A 21,243-nucleotide genomic window follows, 5' to 3' on the forward strand; every position below is an offset into this window, starting at 1 on the left:
ACTTCACGCATTTGAATCAGTCACTGTTGCACGTCATGTGTCGCTGCACTTCTTTCACTCAGAAAAGCTTCAAATATGCTTCAAGCTGGGACACAATGATTGTCATGTCTGAGTGGCAGGCATGGCAATCACTGTTTGATATCTTATAGAAAAATGCACACACCCTGTTCCTACCCCTCAGATTTTGCAAAGGTGCAAGAGTCAGTTTATAGTCCAGTGCTTGTACCACACACTTGTCTGTGTGTGTGCATGTGTGTGTGTGTGTGCACATGTTTTTTTCCTCTCCTTATGTATGCATGCAGCAACCAGCTTTACTTGATGTCAAAGGTGGCATGAAGTGTCCTTGCACATTTTTCAGACAAGTGTGGAAAGGCTGTGGGTTTTCTTGTTTTCTTTCAATTTTTTTTTTTTGCTGAGAAAGTGAGAAAAATGTGGCATGCATAAGATTCATTACTGTTGAGGCTTCCCACCTGAGAAAGCATTGCTACAGCATCTAGCAGCAGGCAGCTCTGTAGAATATTTGAATTCATTTTGTCCAGTGGCAGAATACGAAGTGAATGCTGCTGCATGGTATCCACTGTACTTTCATCTCCTCCTGGTTCAGTCAAAGGCAAGTCCCAGAGGCTCTCAGAAACAAAGTACTCCAGCAGTGACCTGAAAGAAGGCCTCCATTTAGCCAGAATGGGACAACTGACACATCTACACTCTGCACTACTTTCTCTTTTAAACTTGTCTTTGCTAAAACAAATAACAGTAAGTTAAGAAGGCAGATGATGAACAGATCCTAGTGCATTAGAATGTCACACCCAGATACCAACAGTAGCTTCAAATTTAGTTGTGAATTTTAGCTAAGGAACATCAGATACTATGGCTGCATATGTTTATTTCTGAAAATGAATATTTAGTGCTAATCCTATACAGTGGAGTTTACTTATAAATAACCTGTCTGTCGCAGAATTCTGCTTATGTACAAATTTTATAGAAAGCAGCCACGACAGCATAAGCAATTGACTTGTTTGTACTGTGTGTATAATGTACGAGTACTGTTAGGTTGACCCATATGCTGCATCCAAATGTGTTTTATGCATGCAGGCATTGGCTTGGCAAACTGTCATGGAAGGTCAGCACAGTGTCTCAATCAATTAGAAAGAAAAAAGTTAAAATAGCTAGAGTATGCTTTCTTTACAATTTCCCATTCAAAGTCGGGGTGCTTTGCAACTTGACCGCCCTATAGCCCTGCGCCAGGAAATCAAGAGTGCTCCAGTGCTACTTACAAGTCTCGATGGTATTAGGCACACAAGATGCACCACACTTATGCGCATTTTTTATTGAGATAGCAATTGCAGTCTGTCTGATTTCCCGGATGCCCGATTTTTTGGATGCAAAAACCCTTCGCCATCCGATTTTCTGGACTTATTGCCATGACTGCTGTTCCGAAACAGCATTATCGAAGCCACCACTGAGGCCATTTTGATTATCTCGCCGCCTCGGACAGGGGCTCTCGCACACCATGTCACATATGGATCCACTGCTTCGACGTTTGCTACCAAGCATCTCGCTGTTCGGTGCCGTGTTTCTTATTGAAAGAATTCGACACCATCAGCAAGGGCACTGACTCCGTCTTTGTAATCGTCGCCAATGGCTTCAAAGCTTGGAAAGCACAACGCATTGCATAATGCCGGTTCCCGAAAGTCAGCTTCGCCTCAGTACAGCAATGTTACGCGGTAATGCATACTCAAAGTGTTGCGGTGAAGCATACCAGGAGAAGGAAGGGCAATAGTCACGGGTCACAGTATGTATTCCTTAATTATATACGCGTGCACCCGCTGTCTCCTGTTACAGTGGGAGCACCGACATGCCTAATAAGAGTACTGGCAGCCCGTCAGAGCTATTTCGGACGTGCCTGTTGTGATTTGAGCCCTTGGGGGCAGTAAAAGGCATGCATTCATTTTTTGGGCTGCCTGATTTCTCGGACATCATCGCAGCCCCTAGGTAGTCCCAAAAAATTGGACGTTGACTGGATATGGGCACTGTAGGTGCATTTCTGCCATCACCGTCGCACAGACGTTTCACATAAATTTCAAGGGCGATAACATCGTTGCCGCACACCATATGCTGTACTTGTGAGTGGTGGTGTGCGAGGGTTAGCCGACGATGGCATCTCAATCTCGCATGCGCAAGGGAGGAAAGCAGGGAGGAAGTGCACCGTCTTCCATCGCGCGCAGGGCACCAAAGGGAGGAAGGTGGGGCGTCCTACTCCGGCGGCTGCTGTTTATGGTGGTGGCCGCACTGGCCCTATCTCTAAAGTGATCTGCGATGAGGACAGAGTGCGCAGAGAGATTCATGTGTGCTGTTTTTGTTGCTTAGTTCACGTTGAAGCAAGAGGTAGCATGAAGGTCAATTCACTTGCTGCTGCTGCCGTGCTTCCTTACTCCAGCATTTTGACAGTGAGTTTCCGCGGTCATTGAGTGATATGTGTTCATGTTTGCTTGTGCATGCATGGTACTGTGCTTGTTAATTTGGTTAGTAAGCAACTGTTTACAAGTTTATGCAGCCGATAAAACTACTACCCTTACTTTGTAGAGGTGTCTACTAATTTGCTATCACAACTGATGCTTCATTTTTTGAGCCAAACTGCGACAGTTTTTTTCCTTTCTCACTAAGTTAGTTGAATGGCATCACATAATTTTCATGCGCTGCAGGTAGCACCTGAGCTTGCAGGCCAAGCAAAATGAGAATGCTTGGATACCACAGGTGTAACAAGATAACTTGTGTCAGTGAGATTAAAATGCATTGCCAAAGCGGCTGTGTGGTTGTGGATACATGGCAGGCAAAACAGAAGGGCAAACATTTAAAAGGCAGAAAAACCACACATCATCTTCCACTTTAAAAAGTTTGCTTAGGATGAGATGTCAATGAAAGGGACAAGTATGTCAAACAAGACGTGACTATTCTCCCATTTTAAATGCATTGTTGCAAGTCAAAGCATGAATTACCAACCTTCCGAATTCTACATCCTATTAATCATCTCGTGTCTTTACCTCTCGATCACAGGGAGCTGCCATGATGCACATGTTGTAGATGCAGTTGGTGCAAAGCTCATATTGATAATGTGTGTATGTGCACACACACACACTTCTTAACGCATTCTTTTTGTAATGCAGCCACTAAGGTCTTGATGCTCCACGGCCATGACAATGCATAAGTTTTGTGGCTTCTATACTCCAACTGTAATCAAGGAATCAAGGCCTGCATTTGATCTAAAATTGAGTGCTGCAGCCCATTAAGGTAATCACACAGCATTTGTTTATTCTGAGTGTTCATCAGAGTGCAGCCATTATAAGTGGGCTCGCCTATAACAAAACAAGGCTAGCAGCCATCTGATGTAGTATTGAATGAACCTATAATTCAAATTATAGATTAATTATAGGTTTGCTTGTGCAGCATGGTGCCATGCGTGCACAACCAAATGTAAACACATATCACTCAATGACCACGGAGACTCGCTGTCAAAATGCTGGAGTGCGGAAGTGTGGCAGCAGCAGCGAGAAAATTGACTTTTGTGCTGCCACTCACTTCTAATTTATTTATATTTTGCGTGTGTCCCACGTACACGCAAGAACGACAGCAACTGGTCTCTTCTATTGCAAACATCAATACGAGGCTACTATGAGATGAGTTTCTTTTCGGTCCTTGACCTAATGTAAACTGCGCAGCTCTGATAAAAAGTGCCACTATAGCTTTTCTCCAAGCCACTGGGCTGGATGCACGGCTTTAGAGATGCCACAACTCAGTGAACTTATAGACACGTATCTCTTCTTCATACCATCATCATCATTCAACAGCCCTCTTCCTCCCCGTCCTTTTTCCTTAGTGTAGAGTAGCAGGCCAGAGCAAGTTATAGCTCAGGCCGACCTCTCTGTCATTCTGTAAATAAATTTCTCTATATATATAATTCAAATTGTTGTTGTGTGGTACTGCATCAGATTATTACTAAGGCTTAGCCATTGACAGCTTGACTTTCTTTCCAATCCTTCGTGCACACTACAGCTTAGCCTTTTTATTTTACATCATGGGCTCTTGCCTGGCTCGAGCTGATGAGCAACATTAAATATTACAACCAATACCAGCTGGAGGCAGAAAAGAAAAATTTGCAGAAGGCTCAAGATTCGCCTTTAAGAGTGGAATGTGATAGCATTCAAAGATTCCCGACTGCTTCTCACGCTTCCCAGCAACTGCAGCTTATTAACCATAATGTTTACCGGGAAACGCTGGTGGCGAACGCTATGCATGAAGGTGAGCTTTCTGGTAGAAACGTGGCCTCTTGTGTGGGCCAATTTCAGAGTTAGTGCACAGCCGCGCCAAAAAAATCACATTATTTTCAGGTTTCTGTTATTGTTTCACACTTTTAATACTTAAGTCTGAGATGATTTAACATAAAAGGCACGTGCTGTCAGTGTTTTGTTTCAAGACACTTGTCAGTGGGCTGACATTCTCAAAATTCTAAGGAATAACTTTGTTCAGAATGTACGACAGGGCATGAGTGATAGAATGGTGTGACAATATAACCTGCATATACAGCAAGTCATATAGCAAGATGTGGTATACATATATACCTAAATATATATGGAAATTTTCGCTCACTGACAACTCTGCTGATGCCGACACCAGATTTTCTGCGACACAGGGCCTTTAACGGCGTTAAAAGCATCTTACATTATCTCAGTATTTTGTTCTATGCCTGCAGCATACCCAAAGGGCAGAGTGGTCATGCTACCAAGTTAGCTGTCACCATAAATACAAGGGTCTTGCATGCCATGCAACAAAACTAGCAGCACTGCTTCATCAAAGCTAGGGATTGTTAAAAATACAAAGGGCTCTTTAAAAAGTAAAACAACCAACAGCATTTTCATCCAGTGATGTAAAAAGATTACTAAAAAAAAGGGAGATGAAAAGACTGCAGCAGTCAAAGACTGAAGAGTAAAAAGACAACACAGCAGTGCAATGTAGCCTTTCAATGTAACTTCTCATGGCATGAAGTGGAACTGAGGAAAAGGGGAAGAATTACAAGCAGCACTTTACCCGAGTTGTGTTAGCAATCAGTAATTGCCTTGAACTTAAGGTGATACTGGCCACAATTTTTACTTGCAAAAGTACAGTAATTCAGTGCAAAAGCAATGTCTCCTAGAATACACTACTAGTACTAGAAAAACAATGTCTAATTACTAAAAAACCAAGTACAGCTCAGTGACTTAGGTTATGCCTACCGAATAAAGCCAGAATCTTCAAGCTTAGTGCAAGCTTGGCTGCCTTTACAGCCTTCTGTAAGCGACCGCAGTACATTGGTGAGTACTAAGATAGCTTGCTTTCTGTGCCTGGCTGACTCTTCTATCTTGTGGCGTAGAGCGTCTGTCAACATCATTATATCACCTGTTGGAAACAAATCAAGCATAAGTTGTAAAAACACAAGTTGCCCCTTTTGTAACCTCAGAATAAAAATTCTAAATGCGCGGGTACAATAAAGACAGAGTACTCCTCCATAAAAGTAGCAAGGCTTCAGCACGCTGGTCTTATTGCAGCTGTAACTATCCAATATGAGCAAGAGATGATGGCACAAGTAAAGGTATGGTGTTGCTTTGCAGTGCATGCAATAAGACTGTAAGTGCTTTCACTCAATCAGGAGTATTTGCAACCTACAGTAAGCAGAAGGCAAAAGAAAAGACTCACTGATAAGTTTTCATTACGAAAACCACAAGAAAAAACCAATGCTTTATGATCATTAACACCAAAATGAGCCAAATTTTTACAACACACCAGCTTTTACATGAACAGGCCTAATTTTAACAGGGTGGATTAGCAATGCGAACAAGGTAGGTCATAGGCAAAGTACCTACCATAGGTTCCCAGCAGTTTGCAAACAATGGTGAATTCTCTATATATATTCATATTTGTGAAATGCATGAACTGATTACGACAACAATTGATTGCTAGATCAACAGCATTCTGAAAATCTGAAAGGAGAAAACATCATGTTATCTCTTATGATGATTGCTATAAAATGACAAGGTGAAGTCACAAAGCTGAATATGCACAATAAAACAAGAAAAGTATGAACTAGATGAAATTAACAAAAAAGTGTAGCATGCATAGCTAGAAAATAATCCTAAATGTTTCATTGGTGCTTACTGAGTTTCATTCACTTCTGCATTATCACAAACAATAAATTTATAAGAAGTACTGCAGAGAATTTCCTGTACTAACTTATAAAGTCGCACGCTATCTTCTTTGAAACGCAATGTCAGCTGCCCTTTTAGTCTGAGGACGTTAGGATGATGCTTTTGAGAAGCGAAGTATTGTGCCAAGTAACTAAGCCATGGCTCTGGTAGCACTGTATTTACTGCATTTGTTAATGTGTGTTTTAGAAATCTTGTGTATACAGGAAACAAAACAGTGTAAGCATCAAAATTATAGCTCTACTGATTTTTTTTTCTTTAAAATTGCTGTAACACTCTCCCTTATAACTGATTGTAATGAAGCATTCCTGAAAATGCTGTGGATTTATTATTAAGAAGCTTTTGATAATGAATGGCTTCATTTGTGGGTTTTGAAAGTTTGGTGTTAGTATGATGTCAGAGCAGGTTGAGCGTAATGATTGTGATTGTTAGGGCTGTGGCACCTAAGTTTTGCTTATCAGGTGACTGGTAAACAGGTTGTATCAGTCAGTTTATCAGCTGCACTTTTGAAGCTCTGGAGCATGCTATGGCTACAGTTAAAGGCTGCAAATGACCACATAGATTCGTGCAAGGGCTTCATTTATTTTTCACGATTTTGATGAGGTGTGGCTCTTACACGGCAACAAGCTTTCCGGTCTAAGTTTTCCAACTTTGAGTATGAAAACTGCTGTAATTCTCCGTGACTGCCCACTACCACAAAAGCAAATGCTATCCTTTTCAAAATTAATTTGTTAGTTCAGTCATGCATGCTGTGCACTTTGCTACTTGTCTTTGCTATCGCTGTCATTGGTGCTGGCCACCTGCATGCTACCACAGAGGAACAGGGAGGAGCTGGTCACAGCTGCATCTTGGTCACAGCACAGCTTTCACCATCTAGCGGTAGCATGCAAAAATTCGCTGATGCGTGCAAGCAGCATCGACGCACTGAATGCCCCAACTACGTTTCCGTTGAAATTTCTTTTTTCCAAATTTTGGGCTGCCAAGTTGGGGGTGCCATCCTTACATGGGTTTATACTGTATAAATATGTCAAAGTGCACTCAGTGGGTCTCCCAAGGCAGTTTCCTTGCCATATTTGCACCTGTGTAGTGAGCTAAATGAAGACGCTGACTTCACTAACTTCAGTGGGCTCATTCTGCAATTAGGAAGTGATAACTTCCTGCCATGTCCACAGGTCTTGCAAATGATAGAGCAGAGTTCAATGCCTGCTGGAGAAGTCATGCTGCTTCGCGGCCATCTCCAAGTGGTGGTCGAACTGAGTGTCGATTGTCCATTATATGTATATATGCCTAACAGGAAATTCTTGCATCTACAGTGGCAGCCACACTGCACATATTTCTGACATATTTTCCACGTGGTGTCATCCGCCATCAGTGTGTCTATGTCGCACTGTTAAATGACTACGTTGTAAACCTAGCCAAAAACCGTTCCTTAGGGTTACAGCTAAAGGGGTTATGACATGGTCATCGAACTGTTCCTGGTTGATCATTTAAATTGCGAGCAAAGGGCCCAGTATGAGTATACACACAAAAGAACTGGGCTCTCAGCAAACATGTTAACCTGAAATTTCAATTTAATATCGCTGCCTCTAAGCCCCTCTCACCGACCAATTGCCATTTTGGTATGGCTTACGTGATGTCAAGAAGTGTGGGACCACCGCTGTGTTGTCTGCTCCAAAACCACGTCGAACACCCTTTTCTCTGCACGCTCTGGTACCCAAGGTGCAGCAAGGGTGTCAACGTTGCTTAGTGCCCACAATCTTTTCACTTGCACAAGAAAAACAACACAAACCAGAGAACGCCTGCAGAAACTATCCCAGGCTGACTGCCAAGACCCTCATGTGAAAATGAAAGCCACACAGAATGCATTTCAGTCTGCCATCTGTTATGTGTTGCCAGATTGCTGCACAGTTCAAATGCAATATAAAGAACATTTGGAATGCGGGTTGCATACAGCTTAGCAAGAAATGTGCAATTCATGCTCGAAAGCTTGGTGTCATGGCCTCTTTAAAGAGTGTGCTTTGAAACATGTGCCAACACTGGGTGTCAGCATGCTGATAATGTGTTCCCTGCTATTGCCACAAAATTTATGAGCCTTCTCTAGACTATTTAAAGAATATGCATTTCTGCATCTAGGGTTATAGCTAAGCCTAACAAGCAACTAGCATAAAGTATATTGTGCAACACAAATGAGATGAGCTAACATGTAGCTGGAAATTGGTGGATTGCAACATGTTTTTTTCGTGCATGCTTAACCAACTTTCACGGTGCATTATTCACAGGAACATGCTTGAAATGTGGTGAGTGGAAAAGAGTGCAAGAACAGAACGTATGATGTCCCCAGTGCAAGAACTATCTTGTGCTATGTCATTGCGGAATGCTTAAGTTGGCATTTATAAGTCAACAAGACCCTCTGCAGCCCCCCTCACCTTATTCAACACCCTGCATACAAAAGGAAAAAGTCACAGGTATGCTCGCAGGCATTGCTATGAAACATGTATGACATTTAAGGTCGCGTTCATATGGCAGCACATGAATGTCGGCTTACTTTTACATGGCCCTGTCTCACAATACATTTCCTGCAAGCTCACTACACTTTGGAATGCATACCTAGGCAGGTCGCCTGCTCAGCAAGGAGGTTCAATTTCCCAGTGTCAAACTCGGACAGTAGAAAAAGAACGCCGAGCAACCTCTGGGAGACAGCTGGTGACACAAGTATATTGGCTATTCTTGTTCCTGCATTGGCACAGAGACATGTTACTTTAATGCGCACTAAAGAAGAGAGAATGCTGCTATACATACTGCCTGCACATGACACCACTTGTATTTGCACTCAATGCAAATGGATACAGAAAACCATGCTCACGGAATACTCTCAGGTAGCCACACAGCAGCTTTACCAAATTCAGCTTTTCATTTTCACCTGAAATAAAAGAACAATATTATTACATCACATTTTTTTCCAGTTTGCACAAAAAGCAGTACCATATACAGTCGACTCCCGTTAATACGAAGTTCATGGGGACCGCTAAAAATTTCGAATTAAACGAACTTCCAATTAAGCACAAAACACAAGAAACAGCACTTTATTTGTGGCGAAATCGAGTTATTTCTCTAAGAAAAATAGTCGGTCATCTTGCTTTGCTTCTTCTTGCCGAATCGCACTGCTGAAAGCAAGTTCTGCAGGCTGTAGATGTGGCAGAACGCTTCTTCCGCGTTACTTTCAGCGGCAAAGAAGCGCTCCGCGAGAGCAAGGCCCGCAGCTACATCGGCAGCCTTAGGTTGCGGCTCGCCTTCAACGTCATCGTCGCTTTCCTGGGTCGCTTCCTGGGGCCGAATAATCTCTACAATTTCGCTATCCGTCAGCGCACCGCACGTTTCGACCGCCTTGTCTACGGCGGCGTCAAAATTGACGTCCCCGAGAGCATCACCAAAATCAGTGCCGTCAAGCTCGCTTGTTGACGCTTCCTCCGCTGAAATTTCAGAGGCATCCTCTGAAGAAGCTGCCACAAAACCGCAAACCGCAAGCCGCCAGTATGCAGCGTTGCGTGCACCTATGGCACCCGCGTGGCCTCCGCGATCAGCTCCGGCCACGCGCGGCAGCCGCGCGTGGCCTCCGGCGGGAGCCGCTTCGCCTCCCACCGGAGTTAATTGCGGAGGCCACGGCAGCCGTAGCAATGAATAATCGCGCCGCTCCAAGAAGGATGACATTGCGGGCGGCTGCGGTGGCGATGACACCAACGCGGAGCACGGAACTGTTGCAACACTTGAAAAATTGCACATTCTACCAAAGAATGACGGCCACCTCGAGGATCCCGGCTGAAAATTAACTTCCAATTAAACAATATTACTGGATGAGGACTTCGAATTATCGAGCGATTTCTTCTATAGGATTACATGCAAAACTGACGGGACCAGCACTTCACTTCTAATTAACCGAAAATTCCAATTAAGTGGCTTCGAATTATCGGGAGTCGACTGTACAGTAGAACCACACTATAGGAACTCAGCATACAACACAGCTCCACTTGCAGCAGATGTGCCAGTATCAACTGAATTTCTACAATAAATTTTTTTTAAATATGACCGCCCTTCCACTACTGTTAACAGGGGTGCAAGCAAAGCTCGGGATCCACAGCTCTTCATTGTCGTAACGCCTTGGCTTCGTGCTCCCTCACGGTGAGGTTGGCACGTCGACGACGAGCCCTTTCTTGAGCTAGTTCCTGGCGGCGTTCATGAAATGCTGTCTGTTCTTTGGCTGAACAAGCAATGCGTGGCCAGCTCCCGCTGCCGTTCCTTCAACACAGCCTGCCCTTTGGCAGAATTAACCAAAAATGACCTCCCCATCTGACTGCTGGGCAAGAAACGGTGGGCACAAGGCAAGCAAAAACGCAATCACACCCTTTCTCTCCTCCGGAGGACGGGGACGCCTGTGCATGGCTGGTGCCTTGCGCTGCGTCTACTTCTTCATGCATATAAAATCTTGCTTTAAAGGGCGCGTATGATGAACTGAAAGTGGTTGATTTGGTTAGCATGGTGGTCTCGCAACCCGGAGGTCAGTGATTCGAATTTACAGCTTGACAAGCAATTTTTATATTTGTGCACCTTGGGTTTTTCGTACAGCAACACCGATGCCAACATAAGTGAGGCTACACAAGCTTCGCTTGAAAAAGAAACCTACATCAAAATAACCAAATATGAAACCCTGAAGAGTAAATAAATAGAAGTGATCACAGGGGTACTGGTGAACACCAAAATGTGCTCCCTCCCAATGACCGTGGGTCAGATAACAATAGTTCTGAAATTAGCTGTACTAAGTCTCAACATAATTAGGTAGAAAGGGAGACGTGAGCAACCATGTTGAAACAGACAAAATGGAGTCCACCGTGCTAGTGTAATGTAATTTGGAGAAGTTTATTTTCTTAAAAGTGAGTTAGTCTGCAAAGGTGCATTAGCAACTAATAGCTCGACCATAAAAATAATTCAGAGGGCCCCCAAAGTCAGAGGCCACCCAGATTTATTTTTAGCGCCCTCTGTTGTTATGGCCCAACTTCAACAAAACTTTGGACTGCTTAAAGAGCCTATCTTCAAAAAGTGCAGATACAGAACAGCTTTTGTGCAATATTTTGCTGGAAATACAAGTTGACATACCACGATGAGGCAGGAAAAATTGATGTTTTTGATACTAAAGCTCGTACGCCATCACTACTGCTCATTGGTGATGACACACAACTCGAAGTTTGACCTGCGAGATTCTGCATTGCCCATGTTGATGCACGGTGCACTGAAAATCTTGGAAGCCATGGTCTAGGATCTGCATTGCATCTGCTAACCGCCAGGTGGAGGTGTTGTCTGTTAAGGTGCTTCCTTAAGGCTGCTAATAAATACATTACGCAATTACCAGCCCTGCAGCTTCACCAAGATTGTTTCGATAACACAGTCAAGCCCAGTTATAACAATGTTCAAGTGCCAAGAAAACCCCATTGTTATAACTGATCATTGTTACAATGGAGTTGCACAGTAGGAGCACAGGGGACAGGCATCTAAACATTTTAATTAGACAGAAAGAAGTACAATTGAACCCACTTATAGCACTACTGGTTTTAACAATACTCGGATGTAACAAGGAGCTGCTGTGGCACCCCTAACATTCGTGTGTGACCTATGGTGAGCTAAACAGCTTACTACAATGCTCCCATGCCATGGTATCAGTTATGACAATTAAATCTTGCTATTCGGTGTGCATGCTGAAAAAAAAAAAAAGAAGCGAGCTGCTGCACAGCACACATTCATCACATTGTCCTACACATCACCAGCTTTGCGCATCCATCTACTGTCTCCCTTCCATCCATCCGATACATAAGTCGAATGCACTAACGTTTCAGGAGTGAAAGTGAGGCGGGAGACAGGCACACTAAACTGGCGATGCAATGGGCTATGTGACAAAAGTGTGGCATGTGGGATGAGCGGCAAAGGCGTGCAGTGACTTGCATTTCTTTTTTCTTTTTCAGAAATTTTGCATTCTTTTCTTTTTACTGAATCCACCCAACAGCCAAAGTTAATTTTTATAACTGATAATGCGACACGGGAGCATTGTAGCAAGCAGTTTATTTGCATAAAACGCATACAAAAGTTGATGGTATGCTGCTTCTCATTGTTATATTAGATATATTGTTAAAACCAGCATCATTAAAAATGGGTCTGACTAATTAATCACTTATAATCATCAATGCGGTGAGGCAGGTTATCTGGTTACTGGAGCTCGCACCACGTTTGCAGCCGATTTATGGCCAATTCAGAAAGCAAAATTTTGTTGCAGTTGACCTTTTAGATTTAAGAGAAAAAGAGTGGGCGTGCACGTTCGAAGTCTGAAAGATGTCTACTAGTTGTCAACAAGATGTATAACATATAACTTTTGAAAGTCTACAGCCATTTGTTTTGAACGCCATTAAAAGACCTGAGTGTAATTGAAAACTGCAATGCTCTCTGCGAAGACTTCAGCATCAACTAAAGACTGTTTTTGGATATCCTTGTAGGCCCCTTCAGTACTAGTTCACTCTTACCTGGCACTGTTCTTGCCGTACATGTACTAACAGTTTTCACAGATCTACAATATTTTTAAGGTACGATCTTAAAACAATCTGGATGAGTTAGTGCACTAAGCGGCACTAGCAAGTGAGTAGAAAATATAGGAAAGTCTGCTGGACTTACTCCCAGTATGAAATATCCGTGGGAACTTTCCCAGCGTCCTGTGAAAGTCTTCTTCAAGAATCTCAGTCAAGGATAATGAGTCAAGAGCTAGCATCTGATTTGCAACCTCATCGAGAACTGAGAGACTTTGAATGGACACCTTTTCACTGTCATCAGCACTCATTGCCAGCACCATGTGGAGGACTGTCGGGGTTAAGATTTCTAGTGATCTACAAAAAAAAAAAAATAGAGCAGGCAATAATTTAACAACACAGGATAAATGGGCCCATAAGCGGTAAGCAACTTGGCCAACACAAATGAGGAGAAAAAGCACGAACTGTTACATCGTCTGTTTTATAACAATAGTACCAGCACCTTGTTTGGCTTTTCTAATGCTGTAGTAGTGGGGATTACGAAGAACTAGTATGCAGTGTAGCCACATAGTCGTGTTAACAGGATATTGAATGCAACACCAAGACGTGTCAAAGCTTCTCAAACTTCTCATTTGTGAACACAATATTTTGTCCTTCCAGCCCTACTTGTGGGCCAGCCATGCAATAGTGCCTTCTTTCCTTTCTTTATTGATATTGCTACGGGGTATGCTCCCACTGACGAAGAGCTGAGCAGGAAGAAGACGAAGACGACGATTTAGAAGCTAGCGCGGGCTGTTGCCTCTTGGCCAAGCGCAGCGTATTTTCCTTGTAAATATATTTGTACATAGCTTGTCGTCTGCGTCTTTCTACGTAACATATTTGGTGGAGGTGGACGTTCCCTGTACCTCGTCACGGAGCTTCGCAGTGGCCGGTACGTCGAGCCTACCTTCATGGCTCCCGGCGACGCCAACCCGACTCCACCGGCTCCGACACCTGCTGCCACTTCGACGACCTACATCACCCTCTCCGCTCCCCGTGATCCTGGCGTATTCTCGGCAAAAGATGGGGAAGACGTCGAGGACTGGCTCAGCCTTTACGAACACGTCAGCCGCAATAACCGGTGGGACCCCACTATCATGCTCGCCAACGTGGTCTTTTACCTCGGTGGCACACCTCGAGTTTGGTTTCGGACGCACGAAGAGGAGCTCACCAGTTGGGATTCGTTCAAGCAAAAGCTCCGAGACTTGTTCGGCAACCCCTACGGTCACAAACTTGCCGCGCAGAAGGCGCTTTCCGGCCGTGTGCAGACGTCAACAGAGCCCTATGTCACGTACATTCAGGACGTCCTGGCTCTGTGCCGCAAAGTTGATGCACACATGCCTGAGTCGGACAAGGTATCCCACATCCTCAAAGGCATTGCCGATGACGCCTTCAACTTGCTCGTATTCAACAACGTCGCGACGGTGGATGCTGTTCTCAAAGAGTGCCGCCGCCTGGAACTCGCTAAAAGCAGACGTATCGATCAGCAGTTTGCCCGTCTGCCCAACACCCCAGCGACTTCTTCCTGTGCCGACGCTCCTCGTCCCAACACCACCGGCGATATTACCAAGATCGTTCGGCGTGAGATTGAGGCCGCCTATCCGGCTGCCTTCGACTCCAGCCCCACCAACGCACCGGCAGTCACGGTTTCCCTGATCCAGGCAGTTGTCCGCCAGGAGTTCGAAAACATGGGCCTTCACACCATCTGCTCGGCCCATCACCCTGATACCCATCCGGCTTCTTCGATTCCGCCCCGTCCCGCATCGTCTTACCCACCACGTTTCCGCAACCCAGCTGAATGGCGCACTGCTGACGACAAGCCCATTTGTTTTCACTGCCGTCGCATCGGGCACATTTCTCGGCACTGTCGAAGTCGCTGGACTTCCCCGACCCGGTCTGCTTATACTGCCTATTCCCGCCCCTCGGGTGGCCCTTCTCGTCCTTATGCCGCACGCTCCGATAATGCCGCCACTGACTCTCCTGCGCCGAACCGCCCCTATTCTCGTTCACCTTCGCCCCAAGGACGACAATCTCGCTCTCCCCAGCCCCGTCGCTCCTTTTCGCCGACTCCCTTCGGACGCCGCTCCCAGCCGGAAAACTGAATGATGCAGCGCCTCGAGGTGACGCTGCATTGCTCCCTACGCCGCCAAATCCTCCACTGACGTTGCCCACTCATCTGAACCTTCTTGACGTGCAAGTCGACGGTGTTCCTGTATCTGCTCTTATAGACACTGGGGCGCATTTGTCGGTAATGAGCGCGGACTTTCGTACCCGCCTGAAAAAAATAATCACGCCCGCCACGACGCTTGTTGTCCGTGTCGCCGATGGCGGAACAGCCCCCGTAATTGGTATGTGTGCCGCCCGCGTCTCCTTCGCCGATCGCTCAACAGTCGTGCTATTCACAGTCATCGCCCACTGTCCCCACGACATCATCCTCGGCTTAGACTTCCTCTCCGCACATTCTGCTCTCATTGATTGTTCCGCCAGTACTCTCCGCCTTGACCTGCCTGTTCTGGATCCCGCTGAACCACACCCCAGTCGCCTCAGTTCCGTCGACTTTGTTCGCTTGCCACCTACGGCACTGACTTACGTTGACCTAGTGTCATCGCCACCAGTGCCCGACGGTCACTATATCGCGGCTCCTCTACAAGACGTCCTCCTTACACACGGGATCACGGTACCTCATACCGTTTTATCTATTACGGCTAATTGCGTCTGCCTGCCAGTGGTCAATTTTGGCTTGACGACACAAGTGCTGCCACGCGGGATGTCTCTGGCCCAACTTTGCTCATTCGAAGATCACTCAATAGCATCTATTGAGGTAGACAGCAATTCAGCCGATCCTCCTCTACCATCTCAGTCGACAACTTGCACCATCGCCGACTTACAGAAAATGATTGCGCCCGACATGCCGTCCGAGCACGCTCGTGAGCTCTACCGCGTTCTGCTTTTCTACAACGATATTTTTGACTTTAACGATCGTCCTTTGGCCCACACTACAACTGTTAAACATCGCATTAATACCGGCGATGCCCCTCCTATTCATCGCTGCCCGTATCGAGTGTCACCGGTTGAGCGTCAAGTTATTCACGCTGAAGTTCGCAAAATGCTTGCCAATAACATCATAGAACCGTCATGTAGTCCATGGGCGTCACCGGTTGTACTGGTAAAAAAGAAGGATGGTTCATGGCGCTTTTGCGTGGATTATCGGCACCTTAACAGGGTTACCAAAAAGGACGTGTATCCCCTACCTCGGATCGATGACGCCCTTGACTGCCTCCATGGTGCTCGCTACTTCTCTTCTATTGACCTCCGCTCCGGCTACTGGCAGATTGCTGTGGACGATCTCGACCGCGAGAAGACTGCTTTTGTAACTCCGGACGGTCTTTATCAATTCAAAGTAATGCCGTTTGGTCTATGTAACGCTCCTGCCACTTTTGAACGCATGATGGACTCCCTTCTTCACGGTTTCAAATGGTCCACATGCCTGTGCTACTTGGACGACGTCATAGTATTCTCCCCAACGTTCGCTACGCACCTCGAGCGCCTCTCGGCAGTCCTGGACGTTTTTCGTCGCGCCGGTCTGCAACTGAACGCATCGAAGTGCCAATTCGGCCGTCGCCAGATTACCGTCCTTGGGCATCTCGTTGACGCGAACGGAGTGCAACCGGACCCAGGCAAGATCCATGCTGTTACGCACTTTCCTGTTCCGAAGTGTGTCAAGGATGTGCGCAGCTTCATCGGCCTTTGTTCCTACTTCCGCCGTTTCGTGAAAAATTTCGCGGCCATAGCACGACCACTAACCGAGCTTTTGAAAAAAGACGCCCCTTTCCAGTGGGGCGTTAACGAGGCCTCTGCATTCTCGCATCTAATCGACGTTCTCACAACGCCTCCCGTTCTGGCCCATTTCGATCCGTCTGCGCCTACCGAAGTTCGTACTGATGCCAGCGGTCACGGAATTGGCGCAGTACTGGCACAACGCCAGCGTGGCAATGACCGTGTTATCGCTTACGCCAGCAGGCTCCTCTCACCCGCGGAGCGCAACTATTCCATCACTGAGCGTGAGTGTCTGGCCCTAGTTTGGGCGGTTGCGAAGTTCCGCCCATACTTATATGGCCGACCCTTTTCCGTTATCACAGACCATCACGCGCTTTGTTGGTTATGCTCATTGAAAGACCCTTCAGGAAGACTTGGTCGCTGGGCCCTACGCCTCCAAGAATATTCGTTCTCTGTCACCTACAAATCTGGCCGACTACACAAGGACGCTGACTGCCTGTCTCGCTACCCGGTAGACGAGCCTGACGACGCCGACAGTAGTACTGCCGACGGCATTTTCTCTGTGTCTGCCTTCGTTAACATCGCCGATGAGCAGTACCGAGACCTATCGCTGCGAGTACTCATCGAGCGTCTGCGCTCTACACCTACCGACGCATCCGTTCGCCGATATGTCCTCCAGGGCGGCATTCTGTACCGAAGGAACTTCCTCCCTGACGGATCTGATCTTCTTCTTGTCGTGCCAAAACATCTACGACAGACTGTGCTCTTTGAGATGCATGACGCACCTACTGCAGGACATCTTGGCGTAACCCGCACGTACGACCGCGTCCGCCGCCGCTTCTATTGGCCTGGTCTCGCTTGCTCTGTCCGACACTATGTTGCTGCCTGTGATACCTGCCAGCGTCGGAAAACACCTCAGGTGCTACCTGCCGGTCATCTCCAGCCGATCACTGTCCCTGTGGAACCGTTCTTTCGTGTTGGATTAGACCTCCTCGGTCCCTTTCCCACGTCATCCTCTGGGAACAAATGGGTAGCCGTCGCAACTGACTACGCCACCCGATACGCTATCACGCGGGCTCTCCCTACCAGTTGCGCCACTGACGTCGCGGACTTTCTCTTGCGGGACATTATCTTACTTCATGGCGCCCCGCGACAGCTGCTCACTGACCGTGGTCGTAACTTCCTCTCGAAAGTTATCGCCGACATTGTACGTTCCTGCTCCACTCAACACAAGCTGACTACCTCATACCATCCTCAAACCAATGGCCTGACAGAGCGGTTAAACCGTACTCTTACCGATATACTGTCAAAGTATGTTTCCAAGGACCACCGCGACTGGGACATTGCGCTTCCTTACGTCACATTCGCTTATAATTCTTCCCGGCACGACACCGCCGGATTTTCTCCCTTTTATCTGCTCTACGGTCGCGAACCGACCTTGCCCCTTGACACGGCACTTCCTCCTGCTTCGATCTCAACAAGCGAGTATGCGCGCGACGCCATCGCTCTCGCCGACCATGCACGCCAGCTTGCCCGTGCTCGACTGACGGACTCGCAAACCACTCAGCAGCGTCAGTACAACGCCCGCCACCGTGACGTGCAGTTTTCGCCTGGTGCGCTCGTGCTCTTGTGGTCGCCCTCTCGTCACGTCGGACTTTCACAAAAGCTCCTTTCGCGATACACAGGACCCTACCGCGTGCTGTGCCAGGTGACGCCTGTGACTTATGAAATTGCTCCTGTGAGCTCAACCTCGTCATCTACTCTGGCGTCTAGTGATGTCGTGCACGTCAGTAGGCTCAAGAGCTACTACACTGCTTCAGAGTCCAGCCTTTAGTCGCTCCGGGACGGCGCTTTTGCCGCCGGGGGTAGTGCTACGGGGTATGCTCCCACTGACGAAGAGCTGAGCAGGAAGAAGACGAAGACAACGATTTAGAAGCTAGCGCGGGCTGTTGCCTCTTGGCCAAGCGCAGCGTATTTTCCTTGTAAATATATTTGTACATAGCTTGTCGTCTGCGTCTTTCTACGTAACAATATGATGCCATTCAGGCTTGCTTGCAAAACACCGTGTTGCCCCTCTCCCCCTTCACAATACATCCGTTCTTAACAAAGACAATGCCATTGGCCTGCAATGATATCCAATGGCAGTAAGGTACATCACCAGATAGAACAACATTTGCTGGAACAGTAAACAGGCATCAACAGTGCAGACTATCTCTGAGCCACCCACAGTATTCATGGTGCTTGATCCCTTCAAGCCTGACCAGCTTTAGGCCTGTGCATCCTCCTAACATGCCTCATTGAAGCCCCATGGTAAGCAGTTGAAAGGTAGAGCCATCCACCTACGGTTGCCTCACTACAAGGGCAGCGAACTCGTTGTGGTTGCTTGGTGGCTACGGTGTTGGGCTGCTAAGCATGAGGTCGTGGGATCAAATCCCGGTCACGGCGGCTGCATTTTGATGGGGGCGAAATGCGAAAACACTCGTATACTTAGATTTAGGTGCACATTAGAGAACCCCCTGTGGCCCAAATTATTCCGGATTCCCCAACTATGGCGTGCCTCATAATCAGATCGTGGTTTTGGCATGCAAAACCACATAATTCAATTTTTTTACAAGGGCAGCAGGATATGGATATGTCAGCAGAACAGGATATGTCACAATGTAAGTTGCTGCTGCACCAGAAGAAGCCACTGAAACTGGAGAGATTGGTCGTTATGATGATGCAGACTGCAACTTGCCACTGTCCTTGGCTCAGAACAATGACACAATGTGTTTCTACCATGGGTGCTGTTGCTGCTGGTAGTGTGCCAGCTTTGATTGACCATAGTGCTCTACGTTTTGAAAGTCATGGGCATGTCACCACTTGGCGCTCTTTGATTATAAGACTGGCACCAGGTGGTGTGGCTTCCCGCAAGTTCCATTCTTATCCTGGATGGCAGCCGTAAATCTCCCTGAGCAGTATGTCCCAGCTGTGCCTACAGCAATGTTTTTATTGCGATAGCAATTATATGGATACTCCAGGCGCATTTTTGCTGTCGGCGTCACCGTGAGGTTCCATATAAAGTCCAAGGGCGATAAAATCGTTGCTGCACACTGTGTGCTGTTTGTGCGAGTGAGAGTGTGCGTGAGTGAGGAAGGCGGGGTGGAAGCGCACCCTCTCCTGTCAGACGTGCGGCACAGGGGTGAGGCAAAAGAGGGAGGGAGGTGCGCTCTTCTCTGGCAGCTGCTGCTTACTGTGCGCCCGTGTGGATGCCGTATCTAGAAAGAGATTTGCGATGTTTGCAGAGTGTGCGTAGTGCGGGTAGCTTCGCATGCGCTGTGCTTTTCACATTTCGTTCATGTTGAAGCGAGAAATGGAGAAAGGTCAATTCGCCGCTGCTGCTTTCTCATTCCAGCATTTTGACAGTGGGTTGTGTTCATTTTTACCTGTGCGCACATGACACCATGCTTGTTAATTTAGTTAGCAAGCGAATGTTTACAAGATTATATGACCGATAAAACTACTAAGCTTACTTCATATAGCAATTTTCTAATTTGCTATTGCAATAGATATGCTTTGTCTTATGGAAACTGCGACTTTTTACTCTCTTCCAACAAAGCCACAGAGGCTGTATTCTTTTGCAGTGCCTTCTACTGAATCCCTAGATGGAGAGTGAGTGCTGTGAGTGAGCAATGTGTGTACATGTGCAAACACACATAGGCACTGTTCTGACTTTAAGAACGGGGAATCAATGATGTCATTAATTATAAACCAATATGGGTGCGCGAATATTCGAAACTTTCGAATAATGAATCGAATAGTGTCCTGTTCGATTCGGTCTTAGAATTGCATAGTCAGTATTTGTAAATGCAAGTATTTTTCTAATAGTTCTTGAATATTTCAAAACATCAACTGCACCCAATGAAGCATAAAATTGTAGCAAGAGTACTGTAAATTTTCGCCCCCCTATGCATAGTACAGGCATAAAAAATGACAACTTGCGTAGCAGAGCAAGCTACATTGCTTAGGTAGATATACCTTCCAGGCCATACAATGATCATTTGCACTTACTGAAGAGTCCTGTGCATTCTGGCATATTCATGCTTTTAATAAACAATGCTTCATAACGTACTACGTAATGACAGAAACTTGCTAACTTTAACAATATTAGGATGTGAACATTGTTTTACATTAGCTGCCATAAAAGCAGTTCATCATTTGGGAAATATTTAATTCTGATATTATTCGATTCGGTCTCAAAGGGGTCCTACTGGCATGCAGCACCCCTAAAAACAATCAGGTGAGCTGGGCGCAAATCGCATCTCCCACTGCCAAATATAAAATACACATACAACAATCACACAAAACCCAGAGTACAAGAAAAATAGCAGAAGAAAACAGACTATTTCGTAACAATTTAGCCGAACTACGAAGTGAGTTTGAAGCTTTTAAGTGCATGGTAAATAACAGCACATCACAGCAACCCATACAAATTGTGGACCAGACTTCCAAAGCACCACTGCAGACATCACTGCAACAAAAGACCGCCTCCAGCACTCAATCGGTAACGCTGTAACAGCAAACACAAAACATGCAACTGATGCTCGCAGAGATACACAAGCTCAAGCAAATGGTAGCAGATGTGCAAACAAAAG

At 46.3% G+C, this 21,243-nt stretch overlaps 1 protein-coding gene across 1 annotated transcript in view; it reads right to left on the reverse strand.

Annotated features, from left to right (window-relative positions):
• Tti1 (Telo2 interacting protein 1) overlaps positions 1 to 21,243 on the reverse strand; it is a 56,562-nt gene that overhangs the window by 24,158 nt on the left and 11,161 nt on the right. Inside the window, exons 8-13 of the mRNA XM_065427580.1 lie at positions 12,942 to 13,150; positions 9,097 to 9,153; positions 8,841 to 8,966; positions 5,895 to 6,011; positions 5,268 to 5,430; positions 471 to 654 (exon numbers count right to left, since the gene is read on the reverse strand). Coding sequence (XP_065283652.1) covers positions 471 to 654; positions 5,268 to 5,430; positions 5,895 to 6,011; positions 8,841 to 8,966; positions 9,097 to 9,153; positions 12,942 to 13,150 — 856 coding nt within the window. The remainder of the gene's footprint in view (positions 1 to 470; positions 655 to 5,267; positions 5,431 to 5,894; positions 6,012 to 8,840; positions 8,967 to 9,096; positions 9,154 to 12,941; positions 13,151 to 21,243) is intronic.

The sequence above is a fragment of the Dermacentor albipictus genome, chromosome 2 (assembly GCF_038994185.2).
Source record: "Dermacentor albipictus isolate Rhodes 1998 colony chromosome 2, USDA_Dalb.pri_finalv2, whole genome shotgun sequence".
NCBI lineage: Eukaryota > Metazoa > Arthropoda > Arachnida > Ixodida > Ixodidae > Dermacentor > Dermacentor albipictus.